Source organism: Sorex araneus, chromosome 6 (genome assembly GCF_027595985.1).
Source record: "Sorex araneus isolate mSorAra2 chromosome 6, mSorAra2.pri, whole genome shotgun sequence".
Lineage (NCBI taxonomy): Eukaryota > Metazoa > Chordata > Mammalia > Eulipotyphla > Soricidae > Sorex > Sorex araneus.
The window spans coordinates 122,064,232-122,086,318 of NC_073307.1; the positions used below are offsets into that span (position 1 = coordinate 122,064,232).

General features: G+C 45.3%; 1 protein-coding gene across 1 annotated transcript in view; it reads left to right on the top strand.

Moving 5' to 3' along the window:
* The first annotated feature begins 4,113 nt into the window (after positions 1 to 4,113).
* The window catches only part of NAV2 (neuron navigator 2), an 822,512-nt gene continuing 804,538 nt past the window's right edge, over positions 4,114 to 22,087 (top strand). Inside the window, exons 1-2 of the mRNA XM_055141684.1 lie at positions 4,114 to 4,225; positions 9,330 to 9,962. Of these exons, the coding sequence (XP_054997659.1) occupies positions 9,825 to 9,962 (138 nt within the window). The 5' untranslated portion in view covers positions 4,114 to 4,225; positions 9,330 to 9,824. The remainder of the gene's footprint in view (positions 4,226 to 9,329; positions 9,963 to 22,087) is intronic.

Sequence of the window (22,087 nt, forward strand, 5' to 3'; positions counted from 1 at the left end):
CTCCCACTTGAAATCCCAATTTGCATGTATGTGTGAGAGAGAGAGAGCAAATGAGGGATAGAAAGAAAGGGGGCAGGAGGTGGGTGGACGGACAGGAGGGAAATAGTGAAGGGCACGTCATCAGATTCTTCATAGAATAGACTCTTTCCTAGACTCAAGTGTCCAGGTGGTGGCTGGAGCAGGAGGCATCATGATTTTTCTCAATATCTATTTTGAGAAATGCTCTCCAAGATACCCACCTCTAGTAGATAAAAGATTTGAGCATAAAATAATGGTGAATTAAAACCATCTGTGAAAATTAGGCATTGCCCACCTGGACCAGACTTGGGAAGTGCGTGCGCGTACACACACACACACACACACACACACACACACACACACACACACCAACAGAGTATGGTTTCATGAATAGTCTACAAATCCAGCCACCTGGTTGTTTTTTGGATTTGCCTAGCAAAACCCCCCTCATTATGAAAAGGGCCTGTGTTATTCAGGGTACTCCAGAGAAACAGAGCCAATAGGACATATATAGACTTGGCTGGTGTGATTAGGGAATTGGCAAGTCTAAAATCTGCAGGGCAGGCTGGCAGCCTGGAGAATCAAGGAGGAACAGACAGTCAAAGGCAAAATTTCTTCTACCTGGCGGGACTTCAGTATTTTCTCTTAAATTAAGACCTACAGCTGACTAGGTGATGCCCATCAGTAGTCCTGAGGGTAATCTGCTCAACTCAGAGTCTGCATATTTAAATGTTAATTATACCTGAAATATCAGCTGCATATTAACAGCTAGACTGGTATTTCACTAAAACTGACTGCCATAGCCTGGGCAAGTTGACACATAAAATTAGCCATTACGGGGGCAAGCGGGTGCTGTTGGTGAAAGTCTTTCTCCTCTGCAAGATGCATTATTGTTTAAAGGTCTGTATTTATCCAGAGTAAACCTGATCTGCACAACATCTCTGTTTTTTCATCTTTTCTTATAGCCATGTAGTGCTCCATTATGTTTATATGCCAGAGCTTCTTTATTTATCTGTTGTTGTACACATGGGTTGTTTCCATATCCTGGCTATTGTGTTAAGCTCTGCAATGAACATAGGTGTGCACACATCTTTTTGGATTAATATTTTGATTTTCTGGGGATGGGTGATAAGAAGTGGAATCACTGGGTTATCTGAGAGCTCTATTTTTAATTTTTTTGTGGTAATTTTTTTTTCAGGAATGTTTATTGAGGCATGGTGATTTACAAAGTTGTTCACAATAGAGTTGTTGTTTCAGATGTATAATGTTCCAGCACCAATCCCACCACCAGTGTCCCCTTCCTTCCACCAACATCCCCAGGTTTCCACCCCCATGCCTCCTTGGCAGGCATATAACAAATTTGTTTCATGTTACTTGATCTAATAAAACTTAAAGGAATGACAAATAGAATTATCAGAAAATAAATCAACAAAAGCCAATACATGATGATTAATTGCTATATGTTTTTAAACTTTCTTAATCTAGTAGAGGACAACCATATGGATCATTAATGAGTGCCTTACTCAATGCTCCATATTGGGAAGTTTCTCCTGTTCTTTAAAAAAGATCTATTGGGGCTGGAGCAATAGCACAGTGGGTAGGATGTTGCCTTTCACTCGGCCGACCAGGGTTCAATTCCCAGAATTCCATATGGTCCCCTGAGCACCACCAGGAGTAATTCCTGAGTTCAGAGCCAGAAGTAACCCCTGTGCATTGCCAGGTGTGACCCCCCCAAAAAAAGCAAAAAGTAAAAATAAAATATATCTTTTAATGCTTCTTGCAAAACTAGTTTCAAGGCTATGAATTCTCTAAGCTGTGTGTGTCCTGCCTTTTTGAGCAAATCGATGAGCAACGGGATGACAGTGACAGTGATACAGTTGTGTGTCCATGAATCTCTGTACAGTTTCTTCTAATCTGAATGATAGTATAGCTGCATAGTGCATTCTTGGTGAAGTGTTTGAGGTGTTTCATTTACCTTTTGTCCTATACCCTTTCATATTCTTGTGACTAGTAGTCTCATTTGATAGATCTCCTGTACATATTAGGAGACTTCCTTACATAAGTTCCTTTTTTGATCTTGCTGCTTTCAATATTCTGTCTCTATCTTTGTATCTTGTCATTTTGAGTATAAGGTGTCTTGGAGTTTTCCTAACTGGGTTTATTTTCACTGGGACTTCTTGGATCTTGGTGCCTATAATATTCAATTTTGGAGAGTTTTTATCTATTATTTCTTTAACTATTGTTTCTTCAACATACTTTTCTGTTCTTTAGGGAATCTTGCATTATTCCTCTTGAACTCATCCCATAGTTCTCTAACATGCTATTCATTTCTTTTCAGACTATTTTCTACCTTCTGCTGTTTTCTAATGGTTTCCTCCTGATCTTGGAGCTCCTTGATATTTTGCTCAGCTTCTGTTATTTAACTGCTGAGAGCTTCTATTAACATTTTAGGATCACCTGCTATGTTCTTCATTTCTGTCATTTCTGACTGGAGTATTTTTTATTTGGCTGTCATACTTTCTTGTGCTTTGCTGACTACTTGTGCTGTTGTTTTTTGAACTCATTGAACATCCTCATTATTGTCTCACTGTCTATGAATTTACTGGTACTCTTTATGTCTTTGATGATACTGTTTTTGTTCAATGAGCTTGGTGGAATTTCATGTGTTTTCCCCATAGTGTTTTTGCTGTGCTGGGAGTGAGTCTTTGCAGTTAACCCCTCTAGAAGATGCTGAGGGATTAAGCTGTCCTATATCTTCTCTGCCTGATCTCATAGAATGACAGGAAGCATTCCCATCAGCAGCATGTAATTTGTTGAGTGGATCTCAACAAGTAAGTAGCCCACACATTTTAGAAACTGTGGTGTTGGCCCTTAATATGGTGCAGGTTGGGTGTGGAGGCTGCTGAAACTCATACAGTAGGGAAGGGTTCTGCTTTCCTTTCTGGAATCGCCCAGTGATTTCAACTAGAGATGAACCTCACCTGGGATAGTTGATCAGCAAGCTGGATGTTAAGAAAGATCTGTGGTGTGGGTCTATTCCTCATATTTTAAAAAATCCTGCAAACTGCTTTCCATAGAGTTTTAACCAGACAACATTCCCACCAGCAGTGAAGAAGTTGTCTTTCCCACCATACTCCCACCAGTTCAAATAATTGAATTTTGGTTTTGTTTTGCTTTTGTTTTTGGAGAGGGGCACACTTGGCAGGACTTACTCCTGACTCTGTGCTCAGGAGTCATTCCTGGCAGGACGCAGGACCATATGCATTGCTGAGAACCCCTGTGGGCAACATGCTGTGCAAGTACCTTAACTCCTGTACTAACTCTCCAGTCCACCCAGTTCACCTTTATGTACAAACCCGGAACTCAAGATTCCTTCCAATAGGGAATTGGTAAATAAGACCATTTCATGAAAATAGGGAGAGACACAGCTGAGCACACACCTCTGGGGTCGCAGAACAGAGCGGCCTGAGGGATGCTGGAGAACTGGCTAACAAGGGTCACGTGGGGACTAGGAGGGGCTTCTAGTTTCTGAAGACAGCCGACAAGTCTCCTCTTAGCCAATAAAGCAGAACAATAATCTTGGTATGGAGGCAAGTTTCAGCTCTGTGTTCCTAGCCCTGGATCCAAAAGAGGGAAGCACTGCCTTGGGAGAATGTGAGCACCCCACTGAGAAAGATGTTCTCAAGGCTGGACAGCGATCAGATAGAAACCGGTCCAAGGATTTCTAGATTTTGTAGAAAGCTGATGGAGGTGTGCTAAGGGCATCATGTAATTCAGGTTCTCAAGGGATAATGTGGGCCTCCCTGTTCATTTGTCCAGTGGAGGAAGGAACTCGACGACTCACTCTGAACACACACACACACACACACACACACACACAAACATACACACACACCCTTCCAACGGAACACGCCATGGGGTGCCAGCATCTCCGGAGACAACACTCCTGCTTCCCACTCTGGTCCCCTAGCCTGGGAAAGGGCTCCGGACCCTGGAAGGGGACCGGGATGACGAAGTCGTCCATTGGTTGCGAGGCGCCATGTGAAGGATGCTGGTTGGCTGGCAGGAGGGAGGAGGAGGCGGTTTCCCGGGTAACGGGAGGGCAAGGAGCGGCAGCGGCGGCAGCGGCAGCGGCTGAGGAGCGCGGGCCGGAGCGCAGTGCAAGACCAGCTGGAGGCGGCAGCTTTGCTAAGCCGCGTGGGCGCAGGTAGGAGCCCCCAGACCGCCGCCTCCTCTGGGGAAGACTTTCCCCGGCTGCCCTGCGCCTGGACCAGCCGGGAGAAAGTTTGCCCCACAGCGGGACAGGCAAGGAGGAGAGGACTTAGGGATGCTCCCTGCTAGGATCCGGGGCGGGGGGGGCCGGGTAGGGCGGGGACTGCCGGCTTGGAGGCAGGCTGGCTCCGCGCACAGGGCGGCCCGGTGTGTTTGTGTGTATGTGCGTGTGTGCGCGCGCGTGTGTGAGTGTGGAGGGTGGGTACCCTCCGTTCCGGGACCCCAGAGGAGCTCTGGCGCCTCCAAACCCGACCCATCTCGCAAGCAAACCCTGGGAGGGTCTTCAAAGCTACCCTAGACGAGCGGGGAGCTTCGGGGATTTCTCCGGCAAAGTCTTTCCCGGCCGCTGATTCCGGCTGGGGAGCGCTGCACTGAGGTCCGAGGCGCGGGGGTGCGAGCTCCGGGGTGCACTTTCCCCAGCCTCCCCGCGAGTGGGTGTGTGTCTCTTCAAAGATGCATGCCCGAGGCTGGGGGCATCTCCTTGTGTTTCGGGGGTTTTCTGTTTGCCGGGCGGTGTTTGCGCCCGTCCTCCCCGCCCCCGTCTGTGTGATGCTGACTCGGGGTGTATCTCCACGCTTGGGTCCCTCTGTGTTTGCGGTCGGCGTGGGTGTTTGTGAACGCCCCCCTCGGGTGCTGATGTCTTGTGTCTGAGTAGCTCGCTGATCCTCCCGCCGGCTGTTTCTGTTCTCCTTAGCGTGTCTCTGCTTCGTGCATGTGCGCGCGCGTGTGTGCGTGTGTGCATTCTCTCTATGCCCTGTTAATCTGTCTCTGCTGGTAGAAGGTTTGGTTAACTGCCTGAGCCCCTCTGGGCCGGGGGCCCTGCACGCTCTTGTGTGAGCTGAGCTTCTGTGGATATCCGTATCCGGGGCGTTTAAGTCTGTGTGTGTTTCTGTGAGTATCTGCTACGGCTGAGTCTCATCACGGTCTGCATCTCTCCACGTCCGTGCGCGCGTCTGTGTCGGTGGATCCAGGCTGGGGGCAGCGAGGCCGGCCTCGCGGTTCTTTCTCAGCTCTCTCCCACGCTCGGGTGGAGGGAGGGGGAAGCGGTGGGGAGGGGAGGCCCTGGTCTCGGGAGTCCCGGCTCCTCCCGGGACGTGCGCTCTGCTGAGCCGGCTCCTTTCTTGCCGGTAAAGGGACCCTGGCGGCGGCGGCGGCGGCAGCAGCAGCAGACAGCTCAAGCCGCCCAGCTGGGGCCCTAGTGACTTATTTTTTGTGTGTGAGCCTTTCTTTGCTTCTGAGAAGAGGCGGATGCTGCACGCTCAGCTAGCTTGCCTCGCGCAAATCAAGGCGCCGGGGCTGCTGGCCCGGTCAGCTTTCCCTGGCGGCTGACTTAGCACAAGTGACCGGCCTCACGTGGACTTCCTTGAGGAGGCAAAAGGCCCCCCAAATTATAAATTCTGCCAGGAAATCACCGTGCCTCCCCTGGCTCTCTTTCTTACACCCTCTGTAACTTATTTATTGATTAATTAACGGCGGACTGGGTTTTCCAAGATGCGCCTCTGTTTCCCCTATTGGCATCGAAGACTAATTAAAAATGCTGTGCGGGTAATGAGTGTTAATTAGCTCCCTGAAAAGACGGATGCACCCTGATTTCAGGAGCTTAACTCCAGTTATAACAAGAAACAGGCCAAGCTTCCTTTTTACCCCTCACCCTTGGCCTTTAACTCGGTTTTGAATCCACTCCCACAGTTTTGAAGCCAGGGAGGGGAGGTAGGTTTGAGAGAACACAGTAGCAGCTGGAGAGGTGGAGAGAAGCGAGAAGGTCAAAAGCGACTTTGGCCAATTTTGAAAACTTTGGCGAATTTTAGAAAGATGTTTTCCCTTAATATAGAAAATGGAGACACAATCCCCAAACCCAGACTGAAGGAGGGAGGGTTTTCTGCTTGGATAGGCCCAGCCTGTCATTCATTGAACACTGGGAATCTCAAAACAGCAAGAGAATGGACCCCTGCAGGATAGGAACCACATAAACCTCTGTGGAGGACATCCTACATCAGTTTCTAGCCCTTTTCCAGGCTCACCATATCCTGGACTGTGCCAACAAAAGACATTAAGAGACAGTAATTTTTTTGCTCAGAATGCAGGGAGGGTTTGGGGAGATGTGAAATGGGACATTAAAACTTCCTGGGCACTATTTGGGCCACATGAGCAGTTCAGGAGGTCTTTTCTCTAACAGGACTTGTCTTCAGATTCAACGCAGTCAGAGCTAGTCTACAATGGTTCTCTCAGTCTGATCCATTTTACTCCACTCTCCTTCACCCCATTCCCTTGTCCTGGTCCGGCCATACTTACAACATATGAAGGAGAAGCTGCTGATACAGTTCAGCGAGTGTGCTGGCTTTTCAGCAATCCAGCAAAATGTTCTCTTAGTCCTGCCTTTTAATTCTTCTTGCTTGTTTATTTATTTTTAAATCCAAGTACATTTGAACTTCGTGGCTTTCCCTGGGCAGCGAGAAACCAGCATTTTCACCTCAGGGCTAGTGCCCTTGAGTCCTTTACCCCCTTTACCCGCGGCCCCTTCAGAAAACACATTGGACAGCTGCTAGCTGACAGCAGCTTTGCTTCTTGCTTCCTGGGGTAGCCCCCACGCACCCTGGCTCTCGCGTGAGTCCAGACTTCGCTCCCAAACTGCTGGAGACCAACTTCCCGAAACAAAAGGCTTGCAGGAGGTGTTGGAGCTCCTCCCACTCCCTGCTGCTGGGGAGGCATTTCCGTGGTGAGGATGTCTGTCCTCATGTGCACTGGGTGCTTTCGCGATGGCTGGCATGATGGGATGTGACAGGGACTCACCCAGGAGAGAGCCAGAGGCCTGGCATAGAGTGCAGAATTGTTTCCAGATACTGGAGCAATCACAGAGCAAAAGCCCACCCCCTCGCTCCTCTTGCTGGAGAAGTCTTTTCCATGAGGGAGGACCTTTGGCATTGTCTTTTTTTTTTCCTCTCCTGATGATTCACAAGAACAGCCAGGTGCTGTGAAAAGGGTGGACCGAACCCAGGCTGATAGTGAAAAGACAAGGAGATAGTGCCAGGGAGACAAGGGCAGACACCAGGTCTTCAAAGTTAGTCCTCCAATTCGCAGCCCAAAGCCTCCTAGCTGTGTGACTTCAGGCATGTTACTCAGCCTGCCTGACCTTGCCTGTCTCATCTCTAACAAGGAATAAGAACCCTAATTGTCAAGCACGGTCACTGGCACATAGCAAGCCCTTAGCAGGTTTGTTGGATAATGACTCCAACAAATCTAAACAGAATGCAGCATACCACAAGCACTTCATACTTACTAGCAGATTTTTAGTTTTATTTTATGACATTTTATGTCCTCAGGGGCCACTCCCAGCACTGCTGGCGGCCATGCAGTACCAAGCATTGGGACCAGGTTTCCCCTATGTAAAGTACTTGCCACAGCCTTTTGAGCCATCACCCTGACCCAGATATTTTAGTTTTGATCACCTACTCTCAGTAGGTGGCCAGATCTTTCCCCTCTTAAATGCTTTCACTATTCCCACTTGATAGTTGAGAGTACAGAGAGATTAAGGTACTTGCTTTTAAGGTCACTGAAGGGTTGAGGTGCTGGTTGAGAGGCAGATGAAGACCCTGTTGAGTCCTCCACTTTGAGGTTTCAGATTCAGAAAAAGGTAGTTGTTGGAGCCAGTGGGTCCATTTATATGTGATCTGGAACTAAAAGGCACAGATCTGGAATTGAGTGGGCAATGAAGATGGTGCGAGAGACCAATGAGTGGGTCCCTGGTCCCTGCTCTATGGCAGCTCTGCACTTCCTCAGCCCATAGAGTTTCACTCACGCTGCCTTAATGTCAGTCCCAGGCCGCTGGGGGTGAATGGGAACCCCCTTTTCTGGACATGCTGCTTTAAAAGATTGTTTAATAAATTGTTAAACAATTCAGAACCACTGTCCCTGGAAGAAGTGTGTTCTGGCTGTGGGTTTTGTGGTGCCGGACAAGCATTTCCCAAGAGAAATGTTTCTCCTCTCCTTCCTTTAGAAGCCCTTTGTGTCCCAGCATCTCTTTCCTGTAACCTGTGTTGGTGTGGAGTCCTGCGGAAGCCTTTTGTCATGGGGGATGCCTTCGGCCTCTTTCCAAAGTAGCCACCGGTCAGGACAGCTGCAGCGAGGGTCTGAGGGCTTCTGTCTCATGCCCACAGTGGCCGGATCTGGCCCCAGCTCTCCCGGAGGCTGGTGTGGCCCGAATTGGAGAATGGCCAGTGCGTTGATTAGAAACGCTGGCAGAGATTACTGCCTTCTTAGCAAGGGGCTTACCCACACCACCGCCACCACCACTCATACACTTGGTTTCTTTCTTTCCTGGTGGTGCTGGTGCAATAGACTGAGACATTCATAATTGTATTGGGGACTCTTCATGGGGACTCTCAAATATGATGCCGCTGCTCAGACTGTTGTGTGAGAGTGTATACCATGCAAAATGCTTTCCTCGATGTGAGGACCCTCCTTCTCCCTCCCTCCCTGTCCCTCTGAGCTCCTCTGACGTCAGCCAGGAGATGACTGGGTGCCTGCACTGCCTGCAGGTTCCAAGGCAGGGACTGGGGCTTCCTGGAAAGTTGCCTTTCCTCTCTCGGCCGATCCACACTGACCTCCACCTCTTCCCCAGTGGCCGCTGTGGCTCATGTGCCACATGCTGTCTGCGCAGCTGAGATTGGAGCTGGGGGAGGGAGGTGGATGCTTGATGCCTTTTTTGCTTCCCACACCATCGCTTCCCTCGCTTATCCTACCTGAGTGTCTGGTTCCTGTGCTGACGAGGAGGATGAAGAAGCCCCCTTAGGTTGCAAGAGAACTCATTTCTGGCAGCAGCATGCTTATTTGGAACACAGGGTTCGCTGGGAGCTCGTAAACTTCCCCTGGGTGTTTGTCCATGCATAGGCTCGGAGTATACTGGGGGTGGGGGTGGGGGTGGGGGTTTAAGGAAGATCGTGGGCTGCTGCGTGGTCTGGAATCCAGATGGCAGGCAAGCCAGCTCCAGCCTGTACTGATTCTCCAAAGACACATCTGACAGCGGCTCGTCTTCTCCACAGGTATGGGTCTTGCTCCAGGAAGGAGGATGGCAGCCCGGGTCGGGAACCGGCTGGGTGATGACTGCGCCCACGAGCCATGAGGGGCAGTGTTTGCCAGCAGTCTTTGTGGTGATTTATGGGAGTCGGGGGCTGCCGAAGAGGGATGTGGATGCTATCAGCTCTGTGGATTAAATGCCCACTTATACTGTTATTGACATATAAATTGTCTGTGCCAAGGAGCCAGTGAAAGAAAGGGTTTCTGGGGCAGGAATGTGGCCCAGACCCCAGGATATGGACTCGTCTTCGCCCAGATTGGCCCCCCTGGGCTCTCAAGAAGCAGTGTTGGAACTGAAGTGAAACCCCAAGTCCCAGGTGTCAGGATGCCGGAGGCAGCCGCCCCCAGGGCAAAGGCAGCAATGGCCAGTGGAGCTCCTGAGCAGAAGTTCCGAAGTCAGGAGCACGTGTGAAGAGGCAGCGTGGAGCCCTGGGCTGGCGGGAGCCACGTCTGTGGCGTGCATGAGCCTCTTTCTCTGGGCACTTGGACGCCTCGCTGAAGGACAGAGGGGATTTTACTCCCGGGAAATGGAATCCGTTGCTGAATCCGGCCAACAGAAGAGAAAACTGGTTACCCATGGACTGGAAGATCAAAAGAGGGTAAGTGACGTGACTCTTGGTTCACAGCGTCGGGGAGTGCGCACAGGTGATGGTTGGATGATGGTCGTTGTCAACGAGACTTGTGACTCTCTGGTTAAGGAGTGGCGTGCTTGCTGGCTTTGAAACTTTGGCTGGTTGGTGGGCCAGGGTAGAGAGAAGGAAGGAAAATGGCATTCAGGCTGAGGAGCCAGAGAGGCAGGACTTGGTCTGCTTTTTGCTTGGAAGTTCACAAAAAGTGTTGGTGTCCTCTAAGTCGGACAGGAGCTTGTGTATCCTGAGGCCTTCTTGGGGCATCACAGGCCTCTTGACCCTTTTGGGAAATGGTGCCCCTGACAGTCCTGGTTTTATTTGCCTTATTCTCCATGTGGTGCTTCTGTGTATGGATCTAAAAACATATCCTGCTCCACTCTCTGGCCCCATCTGTGAGCATGTCAAAGCTGTTTCAAAGGACCCGTTGGGTGTAGGTCATTTGCTGTCATCGGTCTGAAAGCGGCTGTCGGCCCTGGATCTATGTTTACCAGTTAAAGTTCAACTTGGCTTTAAAAGCCAGGCACATTGGTAGCAGCCCTGAGTGGCTGGTGGTCTAGGAAAGTGGTTGAAGTGATGATGGCTGGAGAGCCACTCCTCTCTCTAGCGGGAATGGCTAGGACCTGGGCACAGCAAGGGCTAAATGCACCTTAAGCTCAGCCAGAGTCTCTGCTAACCTGCAACTAATTTCTGATATTTCATTTTAAATATTGTGGATGGTAAAAGAGAGAAAAAAATCTGGCATTCTCTCTCTGGGTGTGTGGAGTACAGGGGAGTTTGCTTCTCTCCTGGGAGTCTCCTAGATCATCTCTGTCCTGTGAAATGTATGCAGAGGTGAAAACTAGCTTTACCAGTCCTTAGAATTTTTAATGGCTGTATGGATGGGTAGGAGAGAGGGAGGGAGGAGAAGGAGAAAGAACTTTGGGTTTTATTCTGATTTCCAGAGGATAAAATATATGGAAATAAGTCACATGTGAAAACATAGATCTGATGCTGTTGCTGACAAATAAGATCAAATTTCCGTAGTCGAAAGTGCTCTTTTATAATGCAGGAAGAAAGTCTACTTTCTTAGGTGCCCAAATGAGTGAGATTTGGTTTGGAACATGTGCTTTGTTTGGAGAAGAGCTTGCTAGACCTGCCTGCGTCTAAGCCTGTAGGAGCTTTCTGAGACATAAGAAAGAAATCGCTAATTGTCGTGAGCAGACCCCGGGATTGACTGTATTTTACTAAGTGCTGGCCAAGTTTATGGTATACAGACACTTAGTGGAGGAACATTTGGGACCTCTGACACTGTAGAAAATTTTAATTGGGCTGGTACACTGAGATAATATGCAATTACGATGGCCTCTCCTTGGCTAGGTGTAGATGTCTGCATTACCCATCTGTTCTTGGCTCTGGCTGCATTGGGTCCACATGTACTGTGGCGTCTTTGCAAGTAGAATATAACCCCAAGTGAGACTCTGCAGCAGCTGGGGTAACATCAATTGGTCATGCTCAGCTGACATTCATTTTAACTTGAACTCTAGCCGTCATGGTGATTATTAAATTTATAATGATATATGTAAGATCCATTTTAATGACTCTCCATGCTTGAATGAGCTCTCACTTGTGCTGGCAAAATAAGGCTTAATAGAGTATTACATTTCATCTCCTACTGAATTTTCCGGGCCGTGGTTGAAACTTTGCTTGGGAGGAATGAGACTGTTTTTCCTGATCTCGCTGCACCACGTCGGAGTTCTGTTGCTCGAGTACCGGTTCTGGGTTTCTAGACACGCGCCCCTGCGAGTGGCTTCTGTTGGCGGTAGCAGCTTCTGTTGGTGTGTGCCTGTGTGTGTTTGTGGGTAAACACACACCCCATTTGCGTCAAGTGTGAAGCTAAACAAGCCTCCCGGCATTCAGCCCGGAATGTCTTGTCCACAGAGCTGAAAGGCGCCTCTGCAGTGTTTTGGCTTAGCTACTTCGGGTGAGCTGAAAAGTCCTCTTCAGGGGGGATTGACAGAGAAGCCAACAAAGGCACAGTCGAGGCATCTGCTGGGGAGCTGGGAAGTCTCCACCAGCATGCTTAAGTTACCGAGCGTTCATTGGCACCAGATCCAGTGGCATCACTGTGGTGTGTGTGTGTGTGTGTGTGTGTGTGTGTGTGTGTGTGTTTCAGTTGTTATTCAGTGCAATGGAAATTATGGGACAGAGAGACAAGGCAGAGAGAGAAAGAAGCTAGCTTCATTTTTTGCTACATTTCCTATTCGCCTGAGTAGCAGAAGCAGTTACCCCCTTTAAGACTGAGTTGCTGCCGTGTACTGACTAGAGCCGATCCCTTGTTTGTGGCTCCTTAGAGATGAAGTTGAGAGTTCATCTGGGACCAGCTGAACCATACTTGTTCAGTTGGGGTGTCTGTACTTGTGCTTTCTGCAGGAAAGAGTGTCATGAGGTATAAAATCAGAGAACTGGGTTTCAATGCCAGTTATGCTATGTGCAAGCTAAAAACCTCACTGCTCTCATCTTTAGTGTCCACATTTTTGGCATGGGGCAATGTTATTTAATAAGGAGACAATATTAAGAATAAGTGAAATGAAGTCAGCAGGAAATTTGGTTCTTGGTGCTTATTTAAGAAATGTCTATGTATTTCAGAATGATTTGCAATAGGGATCCATCTCCTCATTTTGTTCTTAGAGGATTGTGTGTGATTTTGTTTCAGGTCTTTAAAACAAGGTTCTCAAGTACTACATACTCATTTTATGTTCAAATGTTACAGGAGAAAGCATGAGTATACATTCCTCCTTTCTTTAATTCTATCCAGCAGTGTTGATGGTTATTATCAATCTGGCATATATCATTCCTGACTACTTTGGTTTGTATTTCTTAATAAAAAAGGAATCATACTTTATGTGTTTTTAAGAAGTGTGTCTTTTCAGATAATATAATGTGCTTATATGTCTGAGTCATAGAATACCAACTTTGTGCTGCTTGCTGACTGGAGAGTCAGTCATTAAGTAATAATGTATCTAAAATACATGAAATTTTATTTAACCAATTCTTTTTATTTTATTAATTAAAAAATTGGAAGGTAGTTTTGGAAACACCCAGCCCAGCTGTACTCAAGAATCACTGGCCCTGTACTCGGGAATCACTCCTGACTGGGCTTAGGGGTGTCCATATGGGGTGCTGGGGATCAAACCAGAGTTAAATGTATGCAAATCAAGCATCCTAACCACTATACTATTTCTCTAATCAGTGTCTTTAAAATGTATATTTGGTATGTTTCCAGGTTTTTATCCTGTAATTTTTTTGGTATTACAAAATTCTTTTATTCATTATTTCAAAAAGTATTTATGAGATTAAAATAGATGAATGAGGCCTCCTCTTTCCCAAAGCTTACACTTTAAAGCAGTGCTGTCCCATACAACTTTCTGAAAGGATGGAGATGTTCTATTCATGCCCTGTACAAATTAGTTGCCTCTAGCTATATTTAGCCACAGAGCCCCTGAAATATGGCTAGCGTAACCTTAATTTTAAATTGTATTTAGTTTTAATTAATTTCAACTTAAATAGACCCATGTGGCTACTGGCTGCTATATTGGCCAGGGCCTCTCTGGACAGTAAATGACAGGCAGACCACAATCCTGTCTATTTGCAGACAATGTGCTGTACTCTAAGGAAAATAAATAGGGCAAGTGGTGTAATGTGCAAAGAGATGGTGCATTTCATAGTAATAATTAGTTTTTAATTTCCTCTTTATTGAGATATCACTTACATCCGGTAAAGTACCATTTCTAAGTTGACAGCTCCACACACTTTCATGCTGGTTCTTCATGCCACCATACCAATCAAACAGCCACCACGCCAGTCACTGGTGGTAAACTTTCTTGTTTCCAGGAGGGTGAGTTTTAGGGAGCAGGGCAAGTTTTAGGGGTGCCTCTTAGCAGGAGTCCTTCGAGCTGAGAATCAGTGATGAGAAGCTGGTGGCCGTGGGAAAGGGCAATGACTTGCTTTAGATGTCGATGTGGCTGCTCTCAGCACTGTGGGCTGAAATCAGGAGAAACCCAGAAAGGTGGGGGCTGCGAATTGCTCGGTGAGAAATTTCATCAGTAAGTTTTGTTCAGGGCCCTAAGAACCCACTTCATTGTCAGAGAAGGGAGAGGGAAAATTTCCCTAACAGACATCTATTGATCCAGAGAATGACTTTTGGATTGATTTTTCCCGATTCCTCTTAAAGTTTGTCCTTTCCACACTCTGGACAGAGCTTTACCTTGCACAGGAGCACTATGAAAAGAGACCGGCTCCAGGATTTTTAAGAGACATGACGACTGAGTGGTGACAAAGCTGGTTCAATGTGAATATTCTCCTGCTTGTCAATCTCTCAGCAGGAAAGTCTCCCGGAGACAGTTTTAAAAATGACTTTGGAGAGGGTGAACTCGGGCTTGGTGTAATTAAAATTTTCAGGGTTGGCTGAACTGCTCTGAATTGCCAAATCCTGCCCTCGAAGAGGGGGGACAGATGATTATCATTCTTGTCCCATCAGCCTCTTGGTTTTTATTAATAGCATCCCTGACTTCCCTGTCACCAGTGGGGGCAGATCACAACCATCCAACTCTCTCCCCAGCATCCTTCAAGTCCACCATGTCTTTATCTATGTTTCTACTTTCTTTTCATCTTGACTACCAGCCCTGTTTCGGTCCCAGGGATTGACTCATGGCAAGACATCCTGGTGGGCTCTGATTTCACTTCTCCTTCAATCCTTGCTCCATACCTGGATGTATTAATCTTCCCAGAGTCCTGCTGTGATTTTCACCATATATATATATGTATATATATATATGTATATGTATATATATATATATATATATATAAATTTATTTATTGAATCACCGTGAGAATGGTTACAAAGCTTTCAGGTTTAAGTCTCGGTCATACAATGATGAAACACCCATCCCTTCACCGGTACACATTTTCCACCACCAAAAAAACACAGCACCTCCCCTATCCCACACCCTCTCCCTAACCTGTGTGGCAGATGATTTCCACATTACTCTCTCTGTACTTTAAATGCATTCACTATTCCAACACCAGACCCACCCTTATTATTTGGGATTTCCCCCCCCCCCCCAACACTCAGACCTGCTGAAAAGACAACATTAGACAATTTGTTTTCTATTGCTGATTATGAATAGCATATGATGTTGTGTGGCCATGCGGTTTTGGAATTCTGAAATTTTAATAATTAAATCTGGAGGGATTTCTGCCAAAAGCCACTGGGTTCTGAGATTTGTTTCTGTGTCTCTGGGATCATGGTCATTAAGCTGCTTAATCAGTAGCCAGAATGGCCGTTTGTGGGTGGTGACTTGGGGGTCTCGCTGGGGTGGGGGAGGACAAGGGCCAGCTCCACTCCCATCCCATGAGGCCCTGAGTGTCTCATCACTGCAGGCCCATACCTGACTGTCCAATGGCCTCTGGAAGATAGCAGCCACTGAGTCACCAGGGGGAATAGATGGAGGAACAACACCTTTTCCCATCTGGGGTGACCCAATGCCAGTAACCTAATGCAAAGTCTGGATACATTTCTGCAAAAAGTGATTTTAATTTTCACCCTTAAGGTTTTTTTTGTTTGTTTGTTTCGTTTTTCAGTATGTGGTGCCAGGGATTGAACACAGGTCAGCCATGTGCAAGGCCATTGTCCTCCCAGATGTGTTATCACTCTGATCACCTTTTTCCCCTTTCTTTTTCTTTTCTTTTCTTTTTCTTTTTCTTTTTTTTTTTTTTTAGCTTTTTGGGTCATACCCGGCAATGCTCAGGGGTTATTCCTGGCTCTGCACTCAGGAATTACTCCTGACAGTGCTTGGGGGACCATATGGGATGCTAGGAATTGAACCGGTGTAGGCCGAGTGCAAGGCGAATGCCCTACCCGCTGTGCTATCGATCCAGCCCCTTTTTCCCTTTCTTTTGTCTACCTTTTCACGTATTCAGTTGTGTTTATTGAGTCCCTATTGTCTGTCTACTCACCACTTCATGAGGTTCTGCGATCATCATGAATTTAGATACTGTGCCTGATTTCTTGTCACCTCCAGTGTCTTGTCATATTCAGGCAGCTTAGCAGCAGGGGCTGTGACATTAGGTAAGTATCTTCCTGGTTTGGAGAGATTGGAGATTTCCCAGGAGGAGGAAGAGCTTGAGCTCTGCCTAGAAAAGGCTCCAGTGAAGAGCACACTGGGGAGAGGCCTAGTGGTTTTACAGTGTGAACTGAATTGTGGGCTCCTGCCCCAGATACATATGTCAGAAGCTCTGACTCCCCATGAACTATATTTGAAAATGGGGCCCTCATGGAAGTTAAACACTAAGGTTAAATAAGATCATATGGTGGAATCCTAATCCTATATGACTGACATCCTTAAAACACAAAGCAATACAAGCAATAAGTAAGCAACAGAGGAAGGCCTGTGTGAAGACACAGCAAGAAGGTGACCAAGAACACATCTGCTGATACCTTAATCTTGAATTTGAAGCTTTCAGAAGAGTGACAAAATAAGCTTCTCTCACCTGAGCCACCAGTTTGTGATTATGTTATGGTCATCAAACTAATACACTGGTACACAAGGAGAGAGAAAATTGGCTTAAGGGGTTTTCCCATAACAACACAGAGAGTAAACTCCCCAAGGGCAGACCTGGCTCTCCCAGCAACACTTACCACACTGCCCGGTGCCTGGTAGGTGCTTTGTATATATTGATTGGGTGAGAGAATGCACAGATGAAGAGGTTGATAGAAGAAGAAAGGGGAGACTGCTCCACTGATGTGAACAATTGGGATTTTATCCTGTTGTTGTAAAGAAAGGAGTGAGCTTCAGAATTAGAGAAAGATCTTAAAGAGGCTCTTACTCCAGTTTAGAATAAAATGGGATGCATCAGAAGGTGAGGGGACCAGGTGAGGAAACTCAGGATCAATGTCAGCCTTCCAGCTGATATCTGACATAGGGGTCCTGGGTTGGTGTATAAAAAAGCCCCTTTAGCTTACTGAATCTCTTTAGACATCTTTTATTCCTTTGAGTCTGTATCATTCCACCATTCACATCTGTCTTAAACTTTCTAAAGCTGTTTGTAGCAGTGTTGCCTAGTTTGTTTGATATTGCTAATGACACAAGTTCACATCCTTAATACATTAGGTACTTTATTCTATATAGTCTTTCATTCAGCTTGAAAGTTGTGGTAATAATAAAGCCTTTGGTGAGTATTATAATTTACTTGAAATATTTAATGCAGGACTTAATGAGCAAATATCCACTGATATCTATGGTGACTCTTGTCATTTGTTTTCCTTTCCTCACTTGACAAAATCCTTTAGCTGGTGTATTTGGTGGGGGGCGGGGGATGAGGGGCAGGGGTAAGAGGTGAAGTATGCTAGTCCCCTTGAGTTTACTTTGCCAGTGAAGTTAAGGTTATATAAAGCTTCTTCTAACTTAAACTTTTATTACTGCACTACTTCCTAAAGGAACAACTACTTTTCTAGGTTAGTAATATAGTCAATAAAAAGAAACAAATCATGGAATCATCAAAACCTATTTGCCGATTTCCCACAATAATTGCACACATCTAGAGAAAAAAATTCTTACAGATAAAATAATCGTATTTTGCCTTTAAATATTATATTTCTGCATTCATTTTTATTATTTAGTACATTCTCTTGATAGTGAAACATATTCTTGGAAACTGATATGCTTTCATTATTCTTTGCCTAGGATATCCTTTACTTTCCTATCTGGAAAGTTCCTACTTTTAAAAGTTCTACCTTTAAGAACTATTCCAAATAGGACTGCTTCCACTCTCTGCTGTTATTGCTCTATTTATATGTAATAGAAAACCTTTTTTGTACTTTCATTATGGAAGTCCATTATACTATTTCATAATTATATTTATAAATTGTTAATTCTCTTAGTCCAGGTATCATGTCTTAGTTACATTGATAGTTTAAAATAAGTGCTTAATTTTTTAAAAAAAAACATATTAGGAAAGTTCTCTGCATATCTGTGTTCATGAAGCACTTAGCACAATAACCAGAAAGAATATGGAAGTAATTCAGGTGCCCAATGGCAGAAGAGTGGCTAATGAAGGTGTGGTACATGTACACAGTGGAACACTATGCAGTCAACAAGGAATGATGAAATCATGCAATTTGCTGCAGCTTGAATGGAATTGGAGAATCTCATGTCGAGAGAAGTAACTCAGAAGGACAAGGGCAAATTCTGAATGTTCCCAGTAGTCCGTGATCTTCAGAATAACATGTCTAGGCCATGGAATGCTTTAAAGTTGGGGAAAACATTGGCTCTATAATACAGAAACAAAGATACCAGGAAAGGAAAGAAATGGAACCATGGGGATAGAGGGAAGCATGAAGAGGTGACCTGAAAGTAACATTGCAACAAGGGTCATGGACCTTTGGCTTGTCTATTGTGGAGAGGTGAGATATTTGTGTAGATATAAACCACTAAGGCCAACACTACTGTAAGCAGGGAGCCCAAACTATATAATTATTTTTTTTTTATTTTTTTAATTTATTTATTTTTAATTAGAGAATCACCGTGAGGGTACAGTTACAGATTTATACACTTTTGTGCTTATACTTCCCTCATACAAAGTTTGGAACCCATCCCTTCACCAGTGCCCATTCTCCACCACCCGTGAACCCAGTGTCCCTCCCACCCTCCCCAATCCCATCTCCCCCCCACCCCACCCTGCCACTGTGGCAAGGCATTCCCTTCTGTTTTCTCTCTCTAATTAGCTGTTGTGGTTTGCAATAAAGGTGTTGAGTGGCCGCTGTGCTCAGTCTCTAGCCCTCATTCAGCCCGCAACTCCCTTCCCCCACATGGCCTTCGACTACAATGTAGTTGGTGATCGCTTCTCTGAGTTGACCTTTCCCCGGAACGTGAGGCCAGCCTCGAAGCCATGGAGTCAACCTCCTGGTACTTATTTCTACAGTTCTTGGGTGTTAGTCTCCCACTCTGTTATTCTATATACCATAGATGAGTGCAATCTTTCTATGTCTGTCTCTCTCTTTCTGACTCATTTCACTCAGCATGAAACTTTTCATGCCCATCCACTTAACTACAAAATTCTTGACCTCCTTTTTTCTAACAGCTGCATAGTATTCCATTGTATAGATGTACCAAAGTTTCCTCAACCAGTCATCCGTTCTGGGGCATTCGGGTTTTTTCCAGATTCTGGCTATTGTAAACAGTGCTGCGATGAACATACATGTGCAGATGTTGTTTCGATTGTACTTTTTTGCCTCTCTGGGATATATTCCCAGCAGTGGTATTGCTGGGTCAAATGGGAATTCAATATCTAATTTTTTGAGAGTCGTCCATATTGTTTTCCAGAAGGGCTGAACCAGTCGGCATTCCCACCAGCAGTGAAGAAGGGTCCCTTTCTCCCCACATCCTCTCCAACAGCGGTTGCTTTTGTTCTTTTGGATGTGTGCTAGTCTCTGTGGTGTGAGGTGGTATCTCAAAGTTGTTTTGATCTGCATCTCTCTGATGATTAGTGATGCAGAGCACTTTTTCATGTGCCTTTTGGCCATTCGTATTTCTTCCTTGGTAAAGTTTCTGTTCATTTCTTCGCCCCATTTTTTGATGGGGTTGGATGTTTTCTTCTTGTAGAGTTCAACCAGTGCTTTATATACCATTGATATCAACCCCTTATCTGATGGGTATTGTGTAAATATCCTTTCCCATTCTGTGGATAGTCTTTGGATTCTGGTCACTGTATCTCTTGCGGTGCAGAAGCTTTTTAGTTTAATGTAGTCCCATTTGTTGATCTCTGTTTTTACTAGATTGCTTAGTTCCGTGTCACGTTTGAAGATACCTTTATCTTCAATATCGTGGAGGGTTTCGCCGACCTTGTCTTCAATGTACCTTATGGTTTGTGGTCTAATGTTGAGGTCTTTAATCCATTTTGATCTGACTTTTGTGCATGGTGTCAGGTCAAGGTCTAAACCCATTTTTTTGCATGTGGTTGTCCAGTTGTGCCAGCACCATTTGTTAAAGAGGCTTTCCTTGCTCCACTTCACATCTCTTGCTCCCTTATCAAAGATTAGATGGTCATACATTTGGGGTTGTGTGTAGGGATATTCCACCCTGTTCCATTGGTCTACGGCTCTGCCTTTGTTCCAGTACCATGCTGTTTTAATTGTTACTGCTTTGTAGTAAAGTTTGAGGTTGGGGATGGTGATGCCTCCCATCATCTTTTTCCCAAGAATTGTTTTAGCTATCCTTGGACGTTTGTTATTCCATATGAATTTTAGGATTGCTTGATCCATTTCTTTGAAGAATGTCATGGGTATACTTATAGGGATCGCATTGAATCTGTATAATGCTTTAGGGAGTATTGCCATTTTGACAACATTGATTCTCCCTATCCACGAGCAGGGTATATGTTTCCATTTCCTCATGTCCTCTTTGATTTCATGGAGTAGCGTTATGTAGTTTTCTTTGTAAAGGTCTTTTACTTCCTTGGTTAAGCTGATTCCGAGGTACCTGATTTTCTGGGGCACGATTGTGAATGGGATTGCTTTTTTCATGTCCCTTTCCTCTGCCTCATTGTTTGCATATATGAAGGCCATGGATTTTTGGGTATTGATTTTGTAGCCTGCAACTTTACTGTATAAGTCTATTGTTTCTAAGAGTTTCTTAGTAGAGGTTTTAGGCTTCTCTAGATATAGTATCATGTCGTCTGCAAATAGTGAGAGTTTGATTTCTTCCCTTCCTATCTGGATGCCCTTAATCTCTTTTTCTTGTCTAATAGCTATCGCAAGTACTTCCAGTACTATATTGAAGAGGAGTGGTGAGAGTGGGCATCCTTGTCTTGTGCCTGATCTCAGAGGAAAGGCCCTTAGTTTTTCCCCATTGAGGATAATGCTTGCCGTAGGCTTGTGATAGATGGCTTCGACTATCTTGAGGAAAGTTCCTCCAAACCCCATTTTGGCGAGGGTTTTCATCATGAAAGGATGTTGGATCTTGTCAAATGCTTTCTCTGCATCTATTGATATGATAATATGGTTTTTATCTTTACTTTTGTTGATATGCTGGATTATCAAACTATATAATTATTAATGTGTGTCTGTCAAGGAGTCAGGTTGGGGTGGCATTTAAAAAAAGTCTGGGATCACTGGTTGTGGGATGTGGATACTGGTAGTGGAATTGGAGCTGGGAGCATTATATGCCCGAAACCCTATTAACAACAACTTTTGTAAATCAGTGTCTAAATAAAAATTAAACAAATGAAAAATAATCAAATCTTTCTTTACATTGCAATTCTGTAAGAACTACATTGATTTCAGCATTCTGCATACTAAATTACAGTCAACAGGACTCTGAATATCTGGATTAAGCTAGTCAGAGGTTCCCAAATTTATTTGGCCTGTTTCCATTTTTAGCAAAATATTTGTCAGCATCCCCCAAATACCTTTTTTCCCCTAAAACCTAACAAATAGAAAGTGTTACCCAGTTGCACCAGAGGCATCAACTGCCACCCCCTCCTCTGCTGTTCTAGCACTCCCAGGAAACACCTGAGTAAAAGCTTTTAATATTCCAAAACACAAATGCAACCTGCATTTTTGTCTAAATGCTAAATGTATCTGGTTACCTGGAGGTAAGTTCCAGTTAGTCAAGATTTTCTAAATCCGATCCAAGATTTTTCCAAATCCCATCTAAGGTTTGCCAAATCCCAAATCTGAGATTACTTTTCTATAAAAGCTTAGGTCAAATTCTTCCAAGTCTGGTGTGTGAATCAAAGTAATGACATCTCTGACTCCCATCCTTGGGACATTAATTTTTAATCTTTCTCTTTGGGATAATTAGAAAGAAAGGGATGTGGAGGTTGGGAAGAAAAATGGGAGGAGATGTGGATGGCAGAGGAGTGGATATTTTATAAAGCAGCCTCTTCCTGGGAACAATTAAAGGCTATTTGGTTCTTCTGAGGGAAACAAGTAAGATTTGTGATTGGAGCAGGTGGCTGATGACTGAAGTCTGGGCAGGGTGTTCTGATATGTGAAGTAGGGGTTCTTTGGAGAACGAACCTGAGCTGTACAGCTGTATGAACTAGAGACTGAGGTAGAA